Here is an 18,789-nt window from a genome sequence, read left to right as displayed (position 1 = left end):
TCTAGCTGGTATATACAAGACTAAATGAATATGCAAATTTCTACTAATATGATGAACAGTCAGTTCTTTACTCACTTTTTATTTTGTTTAATCAGAGACACATAGGGAAGGGAGACTTCCTCCCTCTGAAAACTTGGGGATCCTAATTAGTTCTGAAGCACACCAGTTATGATGTATAAGGGGTCTACAATGACCCTTTCATCCTGATGCAACAGCAAAGTGAACCTATAATAGGCAAAGGGCTTCTACATGGGTTTATGTATCCAAATGATTTCTTCAAGCTGTTCCCTGTAGAAATGGGAGGCTACCTGTTTCAAATTCCCTATAATGAAACACAAAGTATCATATAGGGAGGTGTCAATATCAGAGTACTAACAAGCTGAATTAAAGTCGTTTTTCCATTTTCCATGAAACCTGCTTTTTCTGTGATTGTTTTCATTTGTTTTCAAATCAAACACAAGTACTTGCAGTCCACAGACAATATTCATATTTCCAAGGCTGCCTTAGATATGCCCCCACAAAGCGATATTTTAATTACCATATATATATATATATATATATCATTGGTGGATTAAACCACTTTAGGGGGTTAGTATTGCCACGACACAGGGAAAACTAATTACTTCTAATGCTAGTATTTCTTCTCCAAATTAAAATGTCCATGGACTTAAAGAAAATATTCACATCAGCTGACTAAAATGGAATGATCTGTGAGTTGCTTTGAAATGGCTTTCAGATTAACATGTGCCCTGGCCCAACACACTTTTCTTCGGTCACACAACTTAAAGATTATGGATAACTGGCTAAGCCCACTTTCAGCTCTTCTCAGTTTGATCTGTCATTTGTTGATGGCTAGTATGTAGACTTTCATAAAGTACACCCATGGCTATATTACAGAAAATGTAACTTGGCAGGTTCATTTGAGCTTTATTCTAAGTGGGGCTTCTTGCTTAGGAATTGCTGGTAGTGCCTGCCGATGGTGTCGCAAGCCTTTAGTCCCAGCACTCAGGAAGACAGAGGCAGGCGGATGGATCTCTGTGAGTTTGAGGCCAGCCTGGTCTACAGAGTAAGTTCCAGGACAGGCTCCAAAGTTACACAGAGAAACCCTGCCTCAAAAAACAAACAAACAAAACAAAAACAAACAAAAAAAGAAACAAAAGAAACTGCTAGTGCAAGATTGCTCTCTTGAAAAAAATTTGTTTTGTCTTTATTTCCCCCATAAGCTGAAAAAAATGAAAACAAAAATAGTGTAAAACCTGTCTAACAGATGAGGCATGAAGGTACTGAGCATGCAGTGGGGGTAGTGTGGGGTGTCAGATGACTACAAAAGAAAAAGTCAGAGGGATGGAAGACAATTAATACAAAAAATTTCCTTTGAGATTGCCATAAAAAACCTAATACAGTGTGTCCATTTTAAAGGTCTTGTCCTCTTCTGCAATGAATACACTCTGTGCTGTTACTATTGCATCTCTTAACGGAGTAAATTTAAAATTTCCAAATTTCTCCATCAAAATGGAGCTTGCAAAAAGGGGGAAAAAGAGGACTCTCTCAAATGTGATTATTTAAACTATGGAATAAATGTGTCTTTAGACATAAGCCTAGCGATTCGAGCTGGTTTATAAGTAGACACACAGTCATCTTTGTTGTTAACCCACTGGATGGTGAGTACCTCATCCTGTTTCAGCCCACCCCATTTCCGTGGTTGACTTTCTCTGCAAAACCTTTAACGCATTGTGCTTGGATATTCAAGTCAGATTGATTCCTTTTGTGTGGCTCACTTGGGTCACCAAGGATGAGGAAAAGGAAAGTTTATATTCTGAAAAGGGAGGAAAGGAAAGGCAAGACAGATGAAAACAGTACTTGATAATATAGTACATACGTCAAAACAATCTCATCTAAATCTCAATCAGTTGTTTATTGGTTGGCAAACAAGTTTCACTTTTACAACAAATATTAGTAATGAGGTCATCCAACTTGAGACCATACAAAATGGATCATAAATTTAAAAAAAATTGTATGTGCTGCTAATATACCATTTGTATTCCTACATTACTTAAAATCCTGTCAAATAAATAAATGTTCCTGTTAACAGAAGACTTTTAAAAAATCATTTCAAAATAATTTGACCTTTCAACTCTCACTACGAGGGAGTGAATGTCCTCTAACTGTTGGCAGCACAGCCGCCCTCACGGGGTCGGACTGCGCCTTCAGCACTGGAACGCCTATGGAATACAGCTTTTCACATGCAGAAGCCCCTCTAGCCCTATAGACACCTCTTAGCTTCTAGAATCATAGCTACTGCCTTGGTGATGAACTGCTTGCCAAATACGCTTTGCATTACAACAGATGTGCCCTGGAAACATAAAATTTGTCCTGCTCTAATTTGAAAAATGGTGTTGGAAATATTCGGGCTGGGTAAAGATATATAGTTAGGGAAGGACGTCTAATTTTATTTATTTTATTTTATTTTTTGTAAAAAATAATTTGTTTGCATTACTAGAAAATGATTCTTATAAAGTGATAGCTTCATTTCTTTATTATTATTATTATTATTTTTGCCAGGTGAACTTTTAAAGAAAAAAAAGGTGAGGGGATAGGGGACAAAAGAAAAAAAGAAAGAAAGAAAGGAAGGAAACTTTGCTCTTTTACTGGTAGACAAACTTGCAAGACTAGCACAAAAGAAAGTTTCTTCTTTGCCACTACATTAACAGGACTCAAATTCTGGAGGAACAGAAAGCAGACTATATGCGCGATGCTAGTATCTGTACATTACATAGAAATTGTTCAAATTTTTTCTGCCATTAGTTTTATCATCAGTTAATACAGCAAATCATAAAATATGCATTTAGCATATAATTCTAGATTCCCCTCCATCAGATTATTAATTTTGTTGTTTTGCTTTTGTTTTGCACAGCTATTCCCGCTGTGGTGAACTCAAGTCGTGAGTGACCATGAACCTCTAGGTGACACAGTTCTGCTCTGCTTCTACGGCTGGGCAGCAGCACTCCAATCTAGATGCAGCATTGTTACGAATTTCAAACAATTGTTCTGGCCTTTTTAAAAAAAAAAACAAAACGAAACGAAACGAAACAACAGGTCCTTGTGATTCTAGTAACAGAGCATCAGAGATGTTAAAACAAACACAACATAATTCAACAAGGCCACAAATGAGCGCCATTTTCTTCATATCTCGTTCATTAACATAATGAAGTCTCCATCTGAGGGGATAGGCGGGAAAGAATGGGGCACAGGAGCATCTCAGCAGTTAGCTTTCTCCCCTGGGCCGACCTAAAAATTCAAGTTAAAAAAAAAATGTCAGAGTCTCTCTCTTTTGAGAACAGCATCAGATGTCGGAGTACACAGGATGACCACTGCTCACATCGACTCAGAATGGTCCACTGGGTGTTTGCAGTCCTGCTGGTTGCCATCTCCGTGTCATCTTCTATAGACTAGTGACCAAGTGTGCGGGTCCTTTGGAAGTCCCCTCCGGAGAGGCCCCATCTTTGTTGGGAGGAACTATGAATCCGTCGCTGCTGCCGCGCCCCAGCTGGTAGTAGGCGTGCAGCGGGTGCACGTGGTTTCTGGAGCCGAGGTTTGGCATGCTTTTGTAGTAAACATCTTCGGCATCACCACCCTTGGCCGCTGCGGCTTCGGTCTGGGTGCTGGCGGTCACGCTGTCTGCAGTGGGCACGCCGGCCAGGGCCGGCATGCTGGTGTACAGAGAGTCCCTGTGCGGTGACTGCAGGTCTTCTGTGTGCTCGTCAGTTAGCAGAGGGAAGAAGCTCTCGCTGTGGTCCTGGGGGAGCCGCCTCCTGCTGTAATGGTGTGGCTGGTGGTTCTCCATGGAGTAAACCCTCGGGGGCAGCAAGGGAGCATCCGATTCCTCATGAATGAGTTCCAGGCCCAGACTCTCCTCATGGTTAAAGGACGCCGCGTCGTCCAGGACTATGGCGTCATCTTCACTCCCATTGCCTAAGTTGTTGACCAGTTTGTTCATCATATTCCTGTTCTGTTCACTGGAGCGCTCGTGGTTGTTCAGGTACGAAGGGATATAGTTGGAAGTGAGTTCCTTTAGGATCTTTTTCTCTAGGGCGGTCTCGTTGTGGTTATAGCCACGGTCTATAATTTGCACACAGTTGCTCAGGTATTCACCGCCAGCAATGCTGTAACTGTTGCCATGGTTACCATTCAGTGGTAGAGTATCCATGACACTTGTATCCCTGGCATTGTTCAGAAGCCCCTCTGAAAAAGATTACAAGACACTATGACATTTATATCCAATGAGCCATCGAACACACACACACACACACACACACACACACACACACACACACACACACACAGGTACATACACAAACACAAAATCAGAAACATTCATGGAATCTAAAATATGTATAAATTGCTAGCATCTTAAATTTAAAATGGAAAGAAACAAAAATCACTAGTAAATCTATATATGTCAGCAAGTATATATATATATATATATATATATATAAAATCCAAAAATCTAACAGAAATGTTTTAAGTAGAAAAGAACTATTCAAAATAAATTTTAAAGTTAACTGTTATTAATTTCCAATTCACACAAACAGAAACGGATACATGAAGTGTATTTAGCTGTAACTGGTAAATTAAAGTAAGATTTTTATGTAGCCATTGATTGCTTTGAATTTATACAAATCAATGTCAGTTAAATCGTGATCTCTGACTTCACATATCTCTAAAATAGCTATAACATAACTTATGGGTGGCACTTTGAATATGTAATTCAAAAGCAAAATAAGTAGCTTTTGGTAATTTGGAATATAATTTAGGAATATTAAAATAATTGTTTCATACAAAAGCACAAAAGGATTATATTAAATCTGCAAGTCATGAAATAATGCCCAGTCAAAAAAGTGGCACATGGAGATAATTTATACTTTGAAAAGTGTTCGAATTTTTTTTGTACTTTTCAACTGTAATCACTTTAGTTACTACTATATATTAACCCATACGTTATTGTTTAGGGTCACTAAAAAAATACTACAGAAGTATGTGTAAAAACACAGGGTTTTATTCCTATAAGTGAAATATTATTATTAAAATTACCATCATAATGATTGATGACTTGGGATATATTAAAATTTAGATTTAAAGAAGATAAACATTTTATTCTTTTAAGAAACAGCTGCAGGGAAATAAATTGAACCACAAACTTCTTCAAGGTTTTTGCATTCCCTTGAATAAGCAGAAGTTCAAGATTCTATAATAGTTTCATAAATCACTTTAAGAACATCGACAAAGAAAAAAAAAAACCCTACACATTTAACCAGTGCTGATAAATAAGGAAGAGTATGTCCAAAAATTTAACTTGAAAAATTCTCTTAAACCTCTCAATACACTTCTAAATATTGAAAATATAGCACTCATTCTATATCTGTGATGCAATTATATTTATGAAAACCCAGTTCAATGACATCTGAAACGACATGTCACATATATGCCAATTTTATATGGACTTTCCAATACTTTACATTCAAGTAAAACAGATTTCAAAAATAGCAATTCATAAAATCCATTAATAAGCAGTCACCACAGACATAGGTTGAAGCGATTTATTTTCATGTCGTAAAATATCTGGTACACAAATTCACAATGTTAGGAAAAGAAGTAAATGTTTGCTTAAGGTGCTGCATATGACAGGTGACTGCTGTTGTAGAGGCTGGTATGATACGCTTAATGATTATGATTATGTTGTTAATGCATTGAAACACATTTTTTTAATTTTGTTGTCAATGCATTTGGTATTGGACTTACGACAATCATAGAAAATAAGGTGGGCATGTTGCAATGGGACACATTTTTAACGATGAAATGCATTAATTAAAATTAAAAGTTTATGGGTCACTTCGCAAAGAAATGCTTAATTTAAAAACAATTTAACTCACACAAACACTACATGAGACTTAACAATTATGTTGATTATGTGACAGAATAAAAGAATCAGACAACAAAAGCGTCTAATCTCTATTAGCAGATATTTATAGAAGTCAATTTATAGGCTCTTTAGTTTTGAAATTGTGAGATGAACTGTTTTTAATAACTACATCATCTATATGTGATGCAATAAAAGTGAACTGAAAAAAATTACATTTGATATGCAATGTTTAGCTTTACTCCCATACTTGTCTCTCTGTAGGGCTCTAAACGACAGCATGAAGAAAAGGAAAGAAAAAACAACGAGTAAGCTTACAGCGACAATAGGAGAAACGTGAGTCAAAAGCAAATTGATGATATGCAGAAAAAAGAGTCACAGGAAATCATCCCCCCTACCCCCAAATTCATGAGTCTGTGTTACATGGTTTATCATCATTCAAATACTGAGATGTTAGCCAGGAACAAAGAGTCCTCCAATACACACCAATGCAGTGATGCTATAATACGTGCTTCTATAGCTAACAAATTTTATATACATTTGTATTACACTTAAAATTGTCACACAAACCAGAGGATGAAAGAAGGGTAAGCTATGACTTCCTCTGTCTTTTCCTTCCTTCCTTTCCTTCTGTCTTTCTTCCTTCCTTTTTGTTTGTTTTTTTTTTTGTTGTTGTTGTTGTTTTTTTTTTTGAGACAAGGTTTCTCTGTGCAACCCTGGCTATCCTGGAACTCACTCTGTAGATCAAGGTGACCTCGAACTCAAGAGATCCATCAACCTCTGCCTCCTCTCGAGTGTGAGTGCTGGGATTAAACATGTACACCACCACTGCTTGAGTAAGTTACGATTATTTCTACCACTGCATTTCAATATGATACCCATGAGATATTAGAAAGTACCTGCTGTAGGAACATAATATATTCTTAAAATTTTTTGGTGAAATTAAAAATAAAACACAGAAAGAAAACCCGAGTTTATGTTTTCATAACTGTGTTCTTTTGTCACTATGTTTCTTCTCTTTGCCTGTACGAGTATTACTCTCTCCACTATACCTGGACAGATGCTGTGTTGTTTAAAATTAGAGGATCAAGACTACCATTTTTGGAGCTCACATTAAGCAGATATTTAACTACAGGGGAAATATCAAATCCACTTAATATTTTGCCTCCTGATATGTGGAAGAAAAACTTGTATCCTCAATAGGAAGTTTCTTTTGGCTTGTAGCATCATCATACTTAACAAAATATTTTATGAGTAGATAATTTAAAAGACAATCCCAAGAAATTTTATTCTAAAGAAAACCTATTTGTAATCAGAGCAGAAGAATAATTACTCTTGCTGTTTTGTTTACAGGAAATTTGTTACAGGAAAATTAAGATGTCCAAAAATAAAATCAAGGCAACTACTGGGCCATATCACTTCAGAAGACTCTGGCTTGTAATTCAACCAGTCTAATTTTTTTTTTTTTTTGTGGTTTTTACGAGACAGGGTTTCTCTGTATTGTTTTGGAGGCTATCGGTCCAGCCCGGCCTTGAACTCACAGAGATCCGCCTGCCTCTGCCTCCCGAGTGCTGGGATTAAAGGCGTGCGCCACCACTGCCTGGCCAACCAGTCTAATTTGTGACACTAATATTTTTGTTAGTGTAAGCTCGCTGCACAGACTTACCAGTCACGATCCCCACAGCTGCTCTAACTCTTTTTTTTCCTAGAGCTGAGGACTGGACCCAGGGCTTTGTGCTTGCTAGGCAAGCGCTCTACCACTGAGCTACATCCCCAACCCCTGCACAGACTTACAAATGGATATTTTCATAGTTTGGTCATTTACTGGCTAAAGGAAGATTGTTTTTATATTTTAACTATTGATTTTATTCTTACAAAAGAGATGTGTCACATTTTAAGAGGCAGGGGAACTCCCATCTAAAACGTTGAATTAGCTTTAGAAGGAGAGTTTAAAATAAACAGCTCAGCTGTTTATTAGCTCATCCAAATGCTTTCAGGCTCACAGTGGCTCATTAAGTGAGGCAACTAAAATCCAAAGAGCCTGGGCCTCCATTGGATGCCATACTGCTAATTCAAAAGAGCAAGAATAAGAAAGGTGATCCTAGACTTCTGGCTCTGCAGCAATCCCCTGTTCTCCTCTGCCACGGGCTTTGGATGTCATAAGGGAATATTAATTTATATTCTATACAACTTCTCCTTCCAACCAAATATAATACACTCTTCACTGTTCTACGAATTTGTGTCTTTCTTTAAAATTCTGGATTTGAATTCAATTACCTAGAAAAGCACATTTATTTTAGTAAAATCACGACTTTCTCTTCGCACAATGTTGTTTTGACAGATGTTTCAATGAGTCTTATCTTCATAAAAATTTACTTTCTCATACTGACAAGAAGATAATGGTCCAGAAATACTATACATGAGATTTTAAATAGTTCCATAAATAGTCTGTAAATCCAGTATAACAAACGTATATTCTTCATTCTTATTTCTCATGTTATATACTTCAGTGACACTATAAGTACACTTTTACAAATTTTAAGTTAAGGTGTGGCAAGCAAGAATGAATAATTTCAAACTGAATGTCCCAGTGCCTGAAAAACATTGGCATGTCTGAGTCAGAGGAGCCACAGAACAAAATTAAGTGGCAATCCAATATGAACCACTTCCAGTATATACTGAACCACCTATATTTCGTGTAATATTTCACCTTTCAGTAAGAATTTAAGTGTATTAATCTGAAAGCATAAGATTAGTAGCAGTATGACAATCACCAAGATTTATTTTTGGCGAGGTTTTCAAAATTTACCCTAAGCACGACTATAGTTCTTTCATGTCTTAAAAAGAACTATAATATAAATGGGCACATAATTTCAACTTTGACTCTGAAAACAAAATTGCCTACTTTTTTAAAATGAATACCTAGTAGAATTTCTTAGATTTACTGAAATAAAAGACAAATTCATCTAGATGAAGTCTTTATATATTTATTAATAATTTTACATAACAATGTCTGGTTATGGATTACATAAGATTAACACTGTGTGCATATGTTTTAAATTTCACATTGTAAATATTTGGCTTCTTTGTATCTCTATGCATTTTGTTTAGGTTACCGCAGGACAGCTTTAAGCTTTAGTGTTGAGATTACTCTAAGAGTTTTACCACCAGAACTCTCTTATTAAATCATGTGTTCCATGTTTTAAAAACTCCTTGATTTCTGGATGAAGATGAAAAGGTATATATTAGGTTGGGAAAACACTTAAATTAATAATTGTTAGTTTTTCCTTCTACAAGCAATTATAAATTATATATAATAAATAAAAAACAAAACAAATGTAATATTGACTTAGTATTAAAAATAGTTACCAACATCTTGTGTAAGTGGAATGCTGTTGAGTACAATTAATTAAAAAATATGGTGCAAATAGTCACATAACATCATTTAAAATGTGCTGATATCACAGCATGTTTTAAATTGTTTATAATGACATATTTACTTGTTACTTTGCCTACGGAAAATAAAAGGGCAATGAAAAATGTTTTTTTCTACCACACTGTTCTGCCAAACCACATATGGCTTACTGTGCTGGGCACAATTCATAGAGCACCATGATGGCATAGGGACCCTAAGAAACAAAAGACAGCATAGGTGACTATGAAATCCTAGAAACTGTCTCTCATTGATTATTCTGTTTGATTAGGGAAATTGAAGGTCACAGGAAAACATATTGGGTGCTTTTAATATTCAAAGGATCCCTCCACCCCCTGGCCCCCCAAAAAAAGAAAACCAGAGAGTAGGGCTCCTCTTAGCTCAGGAAATTAACCTAAGCAGCACAGCCAGGGCAAAATGCACACACATGAAAAGTAAACCAAGCACTTCAGTGATGAATATATGGGCTCCTGAACTGTGGAGGCCATTGTTACAGGAATAACTGCAAATAAGAAGTTCATGCTCTCTGCCCTTCCTTTTCATTCTCAAAGTCTGTGGTTCTTATACAGGCAGTCTTTAAGAAAGTTGATGGGACTGAAAGTTCACACAGTTATTTACTTGTAAACATCTTAAAGTCACCCTTTAATGGATAACTTTAATACTCTGAAAAGAGTTTTCAGATAATTCTTTGCACCTGGAAGGAGGCACTGGGGCAAACCCAGATGGTGTCAGGTGCTGCTGGCACATCACAGAGATCACTCCTTTTTAGGATGGGGCACAGGTTTACACAATTACACCACGAACTCTTCACCTCGGATTAAAAACAGGCAAGGAAAAACCTCCCAGTGATCTGAGTGTAACAGAAATCGACTGCTAATAGATCACAATAACTTGAAAGGAATCAAATAGTCCATATCTTGGAGGATTTTCTGGGGTGCATCGTCTTTTTAAATAAGTGGATCACTAGGTGGGATTTTTATTTGTGCAACTTGAATAATTTCTATGGTCTTTTTACACGAACAGAAATAGGATACTTAAAAATGATTTGTGCCCCTAGCTAATTCTTATGCTTGTAAAAAACAAACAAATAAAAAAAAACAGACAAAAAAGAAGCTTATACTGTAAGATTTTTAAAGATATGTATGCTTCTTATATTTTGAGAGATGATTTTTGCAGAATTTTCAAGCAAGACAATGTACGGAGAAACCTTCTTAACAGGAGGCATGGTACAAAAAGAACTTCTGTGGCTTGCCTGAAACAACTCCCATAGCCTTGTGCTAGCTGAGGGAGAAGGGAAGTGACTGCTGCCAGCCAGCCTGCTGCTCTCTCCTCCATGGCTTAGGTCAATGTACTCTCCCTGGAGTTAATCTAATGCTTTCATCAATACTAATGCCTTGTGTCCAGAGTGAATTTCATGAGACAGCAAAGAGAGATTTATTCCCTTAATCTTATAACATTAAGACTACTGAATCAAGTCCTCCTTTATCTTACTTACCTTAGACACACATTCTCGTTACTCACAATAAGGACACAGGTATTTAACATAGAAATAAATGAATAACAGGGAAGGAATGACAAACCACAATACATTTCATAACAGCACAGGAAAACAAACACATACTGATGACTCAGGCATTTGCTTATCAGGAGGCATCTATCTCTCGCTATGGAAACCTCAGGAAAATGGAAAATAAAAAGCACCAAGAGGGATAGAATGTAAAAGGAGTCTGTGTGACTGCTTCCAAAACAAAGAAAAGGCAGGAGAAAAGAAAATAGAATGTGCCCGTAAAAGCTACATAAAGTGGGACTCTCACTTGAAAAGCTTAAGATAAACTCCAGCACACCTTGTGCGTTGTACATGCTGATAGAAGGGTTGTTACAGACCGCCGGTTCCCCAAGCAATGTATTATAGGGATTGTTAGTACCATGCGGACGAAGCAGAGCATTGCTTATAAGATGATTAGCCATGGCTCCTGGAGCAGCCCCATAGAAAGACAGAGAAAAAAAAAGGTCAATCAGGCAAATGTGCTTGATAAAAAGAAAGGAAACATTTAGAATGACAACAGTTGACATAGTCCTGATTACAGGCAGGCAGATAAATAGACTTAAAAAAATATGCCACTGGCACACACATTTCAACAATGCACGTATTTGAGTAAATGGGAAAGGATTTACAGTGTTGATTAAGCCATTTAGAGTGCTGTCTTTCCCAAGGTGTATGCAAGAATATATTCCCATGCTTGTAAAAACTGAAATCGAAATTAAAAAATAATAACTCAAATCTTGCCATCCATACAAACAAAACACAAAGCTAAAGCCAGAAAAAGAAAAGGTTAAAATGCCGGAAGAAAGCTAAAATTAAACAAATACATTCCCTCATTCACAGAAACCATTGAGGTTTTCTTTTTTCATGGAAGTTAAAAAAGAATAAAATGCAACAAATATGACTGAACATTCATTTGGAGAGCAGTTGTTGATACAACAAAAGAATCTGATATTGCTTAAAATTCTATGAAAATTACTAAGTTGAAATAAAATAAAGTGCAGTTACTCATTAGTACACCATAAGAAGCATACTAATCTGGTGATCTAACAAATATGATGAAAATCACATGGTTATTAATTTTAAATAAAATATCAACCTCATGGTATTAAGGAATACATACACACACAGTCACACATATATATTTTCCATTTTCCAACTAGTAGTTCAAACGGCATACTAAAGTAACAAAGTTTTATATGTTTGTGAACAGATATTCTTAGTGTCTAACATATTAGCCCTACTGTGAGGCAACCTGCGGCCTACAAAACCAATGACTCAAAATGGAAAAGATAAGAGGAATCACTATATTAAATATACTTGGACTATCTATGAAAATGATATGTTCGATTGTAATTTATGTCAGATGAAAGGGATATTGTGACTGAGGAAACACAAACAAAACATATTATGAGGTAGGTTGGGTACATAGGTATATCTGAGAATGAATATATGAGCCATATTAATATGAACTAATTAAGTAAAAGAATGAACATACCAGGTGTAGACTGGGAGAATATATATAGTACAAGCTAATTAAACATGAGAATGAACATAATTATACATAATACAAACCATAGACTAGGAGAATACATTTTTTCATAAGTCTACGAGTATTTGTCATTCTATTAATCTAAACCACAGAAAAGCCTTTCAGAAGTCAACATTAGAAAACAAAAACAAAAAAAACCCAATAATACTAAAACCTAACAAAATGCAGTTGGAAAGAGATAGATAATTGTAAATAGACGTTTCATAGAAAAGGTTCACAAGCGCTAAGTAAGTTCACAAGAGAACTGTGGTTATCCATAGGGGAACGTGTGAATGAAAATGGCCTCAACAGAGAATGTAGGGCAAGGAAGCAGAGAAGCAGGATTGATCACATGATATGGGTAGCAATGTGAAATAATAGTTACTATCAACAACAGTTGCGTGGTTTCCCATTAAATGAAAGAGTCACCATGTCATCTGACAACCGTGTTCTTGGACACTGATCTGGGAGTAATTGAAATTCACGCTACAGGCTGTAAAGGAAAAATTCACAGAAGCTGTATTTCTAATTGCTCAAAAGAGGAAAGAGCCCGAATTTCTTTCAACTGACGAGAAGACAGTTAAATAGTCTGCCAATTTTCTTGCTACTGAGGGCCATTCAGCAGTCAAAAAACAAACAAACAAACAAACAAACAAATCAATCATTGTACACTTTAAAAACTAGCCAAATCTCTAAAGATTGTATTAGGAGAGGAAAGCCACATCCCAAATGTACTGTGTAATTCCATTTATATAGAATGTACACACACACACACACACACACACACACACACACACACACACCGTGTAAAAGAGAACAGATGAGTACTTGCTAAGGATCAAAGTTAGAAAGATGAGGCAAGTGAGTGTGGTCACCAGAACATATTCTGCCATCACAGAAATATGAAACTATTCTGCATATTTACTGTGCTAGTAGAAGCATGACTCTACTTTAGGATGAAGCTGCGTTCAACAAACACACAAACACAAACAGCTAAAAATAAAGCTGAAGAAATCTGATCAAGTTTGGCAGAGCACTGCAGGTCAATATCCCAGTTGTGATACTCAGTTTCACAAAATACTGGCATACATGATAGTTCCACATTATTTTATACAACTACATACAGATCTATAATTACCTCCTAATGAAAATAAACTAGATTGAGTTAGCAACACAAAATTTTTTTCACACATATTAAGTGCTTTAAAAGCAACAAGGGGAAATTTGGTAATAGTAGTGTTAATGTTTTTTAAATCATAAATCTTTGTCTGGTAAGATATTGGTAAACCAACACATTTGTTAACCACAAAAGTGAATAACTGAAAAACTAATTTAGAGGACCATGTAGCCTGTCAATGCCCTAAAGTTGAAAATATCAGATCTTTCAGTAAATAAGTCATTGTTTGTCTTGTGTACATGCTGCATGGTATTTGCACAGAACTCAAATAAATTGTTTCACTAGTAAGTACTCACAATTTACTGGCTGAAGTTATCTAGATATTCACTTAAATCCTCCCTCATGACAAAATGTGAGGCCTGCTATCAGTCACACAATAGGTCCATCAGAATGTTACTTTTCAATAAAGAACTATACATATGGGGATTAATTCTTTAAAAGTAAAAACAATTTATTATAGTGTCTTTAAGACAAAAATTGAAGGTTCTAAAGCTAACACATTTATGCTTTAGTTTTTTAATATGTTTATGATGGTTAGACATAGAATTTACTCTATAAAGTATTTTTATGGCAAATTGTATGTAAATAATGTCTACTACAGCAAATATTTTATTCCATCACTTTCAAATCAAGAGGAAAGTTGGTATTTTAAATCAAATAATTACCCTATTACTCAAGTAAGTATTTAAATAAAAAGAAAACTATAATTTAAAATGAACTAATGTCAAAACCTTAAAAATAGAAAACTACTCAAAATATTTATATCTCTACAAATATGAAAAAGGATAAGAATTTTTTCCTGTATCTCTATACTTTCCTCACACATTATCTAACAGGAATTAACTGGAAAATAAACTAGGAAGGGGAGTTTTCACACAATATATTTATTAGCTTTATATAGCTTAAGAGGTAAAATGAGGGCTTAGTGATGGTTCTGTTGATAACGTACTAGCCGTAAAACACAAGGACATGGCTTTGACCCTCAACCACCCAAGTGAGAAACAGGGAAGTGGAGCAGAAGATTTTTCTCTGAAGCTTACTACTCTATCTTGCTAAATCAATCATCTCTGGGATCAATGAGGAACCCAGTCCTCAAACCAACTATGAAGTCATACACATACAAATAATATTAAATAGACTCAGCAGGTTGTAGTTATATACACATTTAAGTACATATATGAACACACACACATACTAACAATGAAAGAAATGGAAGGCAAGAATTTGAAATCTAGCAAGGTGGGTTGTATAGGAGAGGTTGGAGGGAGAAAAGGAAAAGAAGAAAATGAAGTGTATTTTAATGTCAAATTTCTTAAATTAAAAAACAATTGCTGTAAAAATAGTTAATCAAAAAAGTAGCATATGTTCTGTATCCATCCATCCCTTCCCCCATAAAGATGGAAAATAATAGAGGAAGACATCTGATAAACACTTGCTGTGGTCTGCTTTCACACACACACACATAAACACACACAAACACACACACACGTAATATATATATTTATACATGGCACATATATCACGAATGAATATAAAATGTCAAATATCCCTTTGTCCTATATCAAAAATATTTTTATGTTAATATAAAAAGAATTGGTGCAATAAATAACAAAGAAGTTTGAGAGAGTTCTGTACAAATAAGAAGGTGATGGTTCAATGTTTTAGTTTTCTTTTTCTTTTTTGATTATTGTTCATCTTAACAAGAAACCCTGGAATACAAGGGGAAAGTGATAAATATTGGGAAAGAAAGAACTTCTGAATGAATTCTAGTGAAGCTATTAAAGTGTCTTTTTTTTTTTCAGATAATCTCTCTGCTTGTGCCTTTCCCAGAATAACATTCCATTTCAGTTCTCCAGGTATTTTATTTTTTAAAATTCTGGAGTGTACTTTCAAAGCACTTCAGACAGTGTGGCTATGAATATAGGAAGACAAGCTGAGCTCTAAAGTTGATTTTCATCTCATTTCATTTGATTTCTTTTATATCTATTTTTACTCAAGTCCCAATAAGGAAGAAAGGCTGGCCACACTTGCTGAAATGCTTTCAGGTATTACGTATTACTGCATAAAACAAAATTCGGCCACCTGACACTTGAGAAGACTTTCCCAGACCTTAAAGACATCACATTCAGTCACTGGTCACAAATCACAAGGAATGACATGCATCTGTCACAGGAGATTCATCAACTCTTTGCACTACAATCATTAATACATGTGAAAATAACTAAATACTCTTGAATAAAAGTGTATATTAGTCTTTATTCTGAGTACAAGGAGTCCTTTTCCTGATAAAGTGAACAGAATTACTATCTACAATTCAGTTTTCTTTTTTCTTGTCCTTGGCCTCCTATAGTTTATGCAGCATTTGAGACCGTTAGTTATCCACAAGCTGAGTATTACTTCAAGTGAGGGCTTCAGTGGTAAGAACAAGAGCGGGTAATAGCACATGATGACCAACTATTTTACAAACAGCATAAAGACAGAGATTATGCTGGGAATGTGTTGCTATAGAAGAGACAGAAACTATGTTAGTAATCAAATCATCACTCTTCTCTGGATTCATCTGATGTTAAAAAAAAATCACCTCTTCAAAGCTGTTTGGTGTTTAGTCTTATTTATTAACCAGCGTTAATAAAGGGAGCCATCCATTATGAAGTATGGTTACCTTGTTCCTACAGCCTTCACTCACATGGGGATAAGCAATTACACTTTTGAGTGGTGGCCTTGACTATGCAGAGAGAAACAAACATGGAAACTAAATTAAGCTTGTCACCCATTCTTGAACCGTTTTGGTGAAATGCTGCACAGAACCTGTTGTCTTCCATCTTTTGTGTGCAAAGGTACTTCTCTCTTTTCTCCAGTGATACCCTGCCCTGCACCATCTCTGGTACAGCCTGTTCTGTTTGCTTCTGGCTGTTTCCCCAACTGATGGAGGTCACTTTGAATTCTGAAACTGTGCTCCAGGAATCTGTCTACCTTGTCTCTTCCTCTTTCCTGGAACTGACTTCTGATTTGTAAACTTCCTTTCTGGCAGCTGTGAAATAGCTGATGACATCCAAGAAGTTCAATGTTTACAGACCATCTGTTACTGTTTTTTTTAGCTGAAAAGTTAAGCTTACCAGTTAGTTTGGAGACACAAAATAAGTTGGTCTTTGTGGGAATGGAAGACGGCTAACTGTGTGAAAATGTTTTTAAGTAGCACTTCATTTTTTTACACTGTAATGTAAACTCCTGGGAAACTAGATGCTGAAGTTGTCCTAAATGTTAGATGTGAAGTGTGTGGAGCTCAATAAAACAGACAACAAGAATACCCTATGCTTAACTAATGAAAAAGTTAACGTCTAAGAGTAGTGAAACAAAATTTGAATAGTTTTTTAAAGGGTGATTTATTTTTATTTTATGGGTATGAGTGCTTGTCTGTATGTAAATATGAACATAGCAAGTACATCATATGCATATTTGGTTCTTGCAAAAGGCAGAAGAAGTCATCAGACTTGCTGGACCTGGAGTTATAGGTAGTTATGAGGCACCATATGGGTGCCAGGAACCAAACCTGGGTTCTCTGCAAGATCAGCAAGTGCCTTTAACCACCAAGTCATCTCTCTAGCACCAATTTGGAATAATTTTTAAAGTGGGCCTATTGGCCAATTTCTCATCATATTTTCTTGTTTGCTTCTAACACATCACTGAGTATACTCACTACTGAAGTTGTTCAGGCAGAAATAAGCAATTATTGAATTATTCATAGTGACAAAATGTTCCTCAAATGCTAAATTTGATAGTAACAACAGTGTCTCCAAATATAGAAAACCAAAGTAGTGGCCACAATTTAAAGGGGGGTTAAAAAGTTGAAATTATACTAAAAATGAAGTAGCTATCTAAAAATGTCCATGTGAATTCGGGTCATTACCTCCTTATATCTGTAAACCTGCTGCAGAAGTAGATTTGGTTGTCCAGTAAGATATGAAAAGAATTTAAGACTGAATTTCAACATATGCATAGGAATCCAGAAAGAGCTATCCCCTCGGCCTTTTATTTTTTATGCAAGACAAATGCATAGCAATAGAATTTTCATGTTGTATGTTGAACAACCCAGAAAAGCTGCTCTTAACAGTTATTTAGACAATCAGTATCGAAAGCCTATGAAAAGACAGTTATTTAAAAAGGGTACCTCATTTCTTTGTTCATGAATACCTGAAGGTTGAGACTGAGAACAATGACTTTTGAATGAGTGAACTTCAAATGGTAGAATAGTAAGCCCTGTCATTTCAATAGGCAGTTCGCTCACAAAACATATTACCTCTTCCCTTCTGGCAAGAGGAGTGCGTGTTCTGGTATTGGGACACCTGGATGACAGTGTAACCTGGGCTGTTCAGTCTGATGATTATAACTGAGACTGGAAATCTAAGACAGATCAGTGTGCTTTCAAACTGTGAAGCCAAAGACAGATCTGAGACAAGATGAAAGTCTGGATCTCACTTGAATGTCTATCTTATCATTCAGAGAAATATTTCAAACAGCATTTCTTCTTGACAGCAAGCTAACAAAAGTATACTGATAAGCTCTTAAAATAACCTGATTGCTATTCTCTACTGCGACTCACACTTCCTAGTTTAATGTGCTTATATTTTCATTTGATCACCAAATTTTGATGGTCAAAAATTTTGTGACTTAAAGTTTAATGATTCAACAAAATAGGAGAATACAATTTCTCCTTAGGAACACAGCACAATAAACGTGAGTGTTCAACCTCTTATTATTTACAGAGGCATGGTGAATATTATGTTTATCCTAATAAGTCTTACCATGATAATTCTTTTCCTTAACTCATCCTCCATTCTGTTCTTTGTGATGCTATCTGGTTTGAACATATAGCTTTGGGATTCAAGGTCATACATGACATTGGTAATCTCACTTGTAAATAATTCAGTCAGTAATAAACATTTCTAGGATCCCTTCCAACCAAAAAAGGTTTTGACAGAATTTTATTTTCGTCCTTCTATGAGTTCACTAATTTTTTCCACATACTTTTCAATTATTTCATATTAAGCTATGTAAAATAGTTAAATAAAAATGTAATAGAGTAGATTTTTACAGAGCCTTCACAAACGACAGAGATGCAACTCAAAGATATTGTCTACCTTTAATATTTTGTTTCCTCCCATTATTTTCCTTTATAACAAAGTAGTAA

At 35.7% G+C, this 18,789-nt stretch overlaps 1 protein-coding gene across 26 annotated transcripts in view; it reads right to left on the bottom strand.

The window, feature by feature from the left end:
- Adgrl3 (adhesion G protein-coupled receptor L3) overlaps nucleotides 1–18,789 on the bottom strand; it is a 748,011-nt gene that overhangs the window by 29,069 nt on the left and 700,153 nt on the right. For 9 of the 26 annotated variants that reach the window (XM_013112013.3, XM_013112010.3, XM_013112007.3 and 6 more), the window contains 3 exons: nucleotides 11,195–11,323; nucleotides 6,168–6,185; nucleotides 1,897–4,242 (listed from right to left, as the gene is read on the bottom strand). The exons of 1 other annotated variant lie outside the window; for it this stretch is intronic. In XM_013112013.3, coding sequence (XP_012967467.1) covers nucleotides 3,443–4,242; nucleotides 6,168–6,185; nucleotides 11,195–11,323 — 947 coding nt within the window. In that variant the 3' untranslated portion in view covers nucleotides 1,897–3,442. Of the gene's footprint in view, nucleotides 1–1,896; nucleotides 4,243–6,133; nucleotides 6,186–11,194; nucleotides 11,324–18,789 lie in introns of those variants that run through there. 16 more of the 26 variants (XM_013112016.3, XM_040747275.1, XM_040747277.1 and 13 more) reach the window with 5 other exon arrangements.

This window comes from Mesocricetus auratus, unplaced genomic scaffold, assembly GCF_017639785.1.
Source record: "Mesocricetus auratus isolate SY011 unplaced genomic scaffold, BCM_Maur_2.0 Super-Scaffold_100006, whole genome shotgun sequence".
Taxonomy (NCBI): domain Eukaryota; kingdom Metazoa; phylum Chordata; class Mammalia; order Rodentia; family Cricetidae; genus Mesocricetus; species Mesocricetus auratus.
This window is presented reverse-complemented; position numbering and strand designations above follow the sequence as displayed.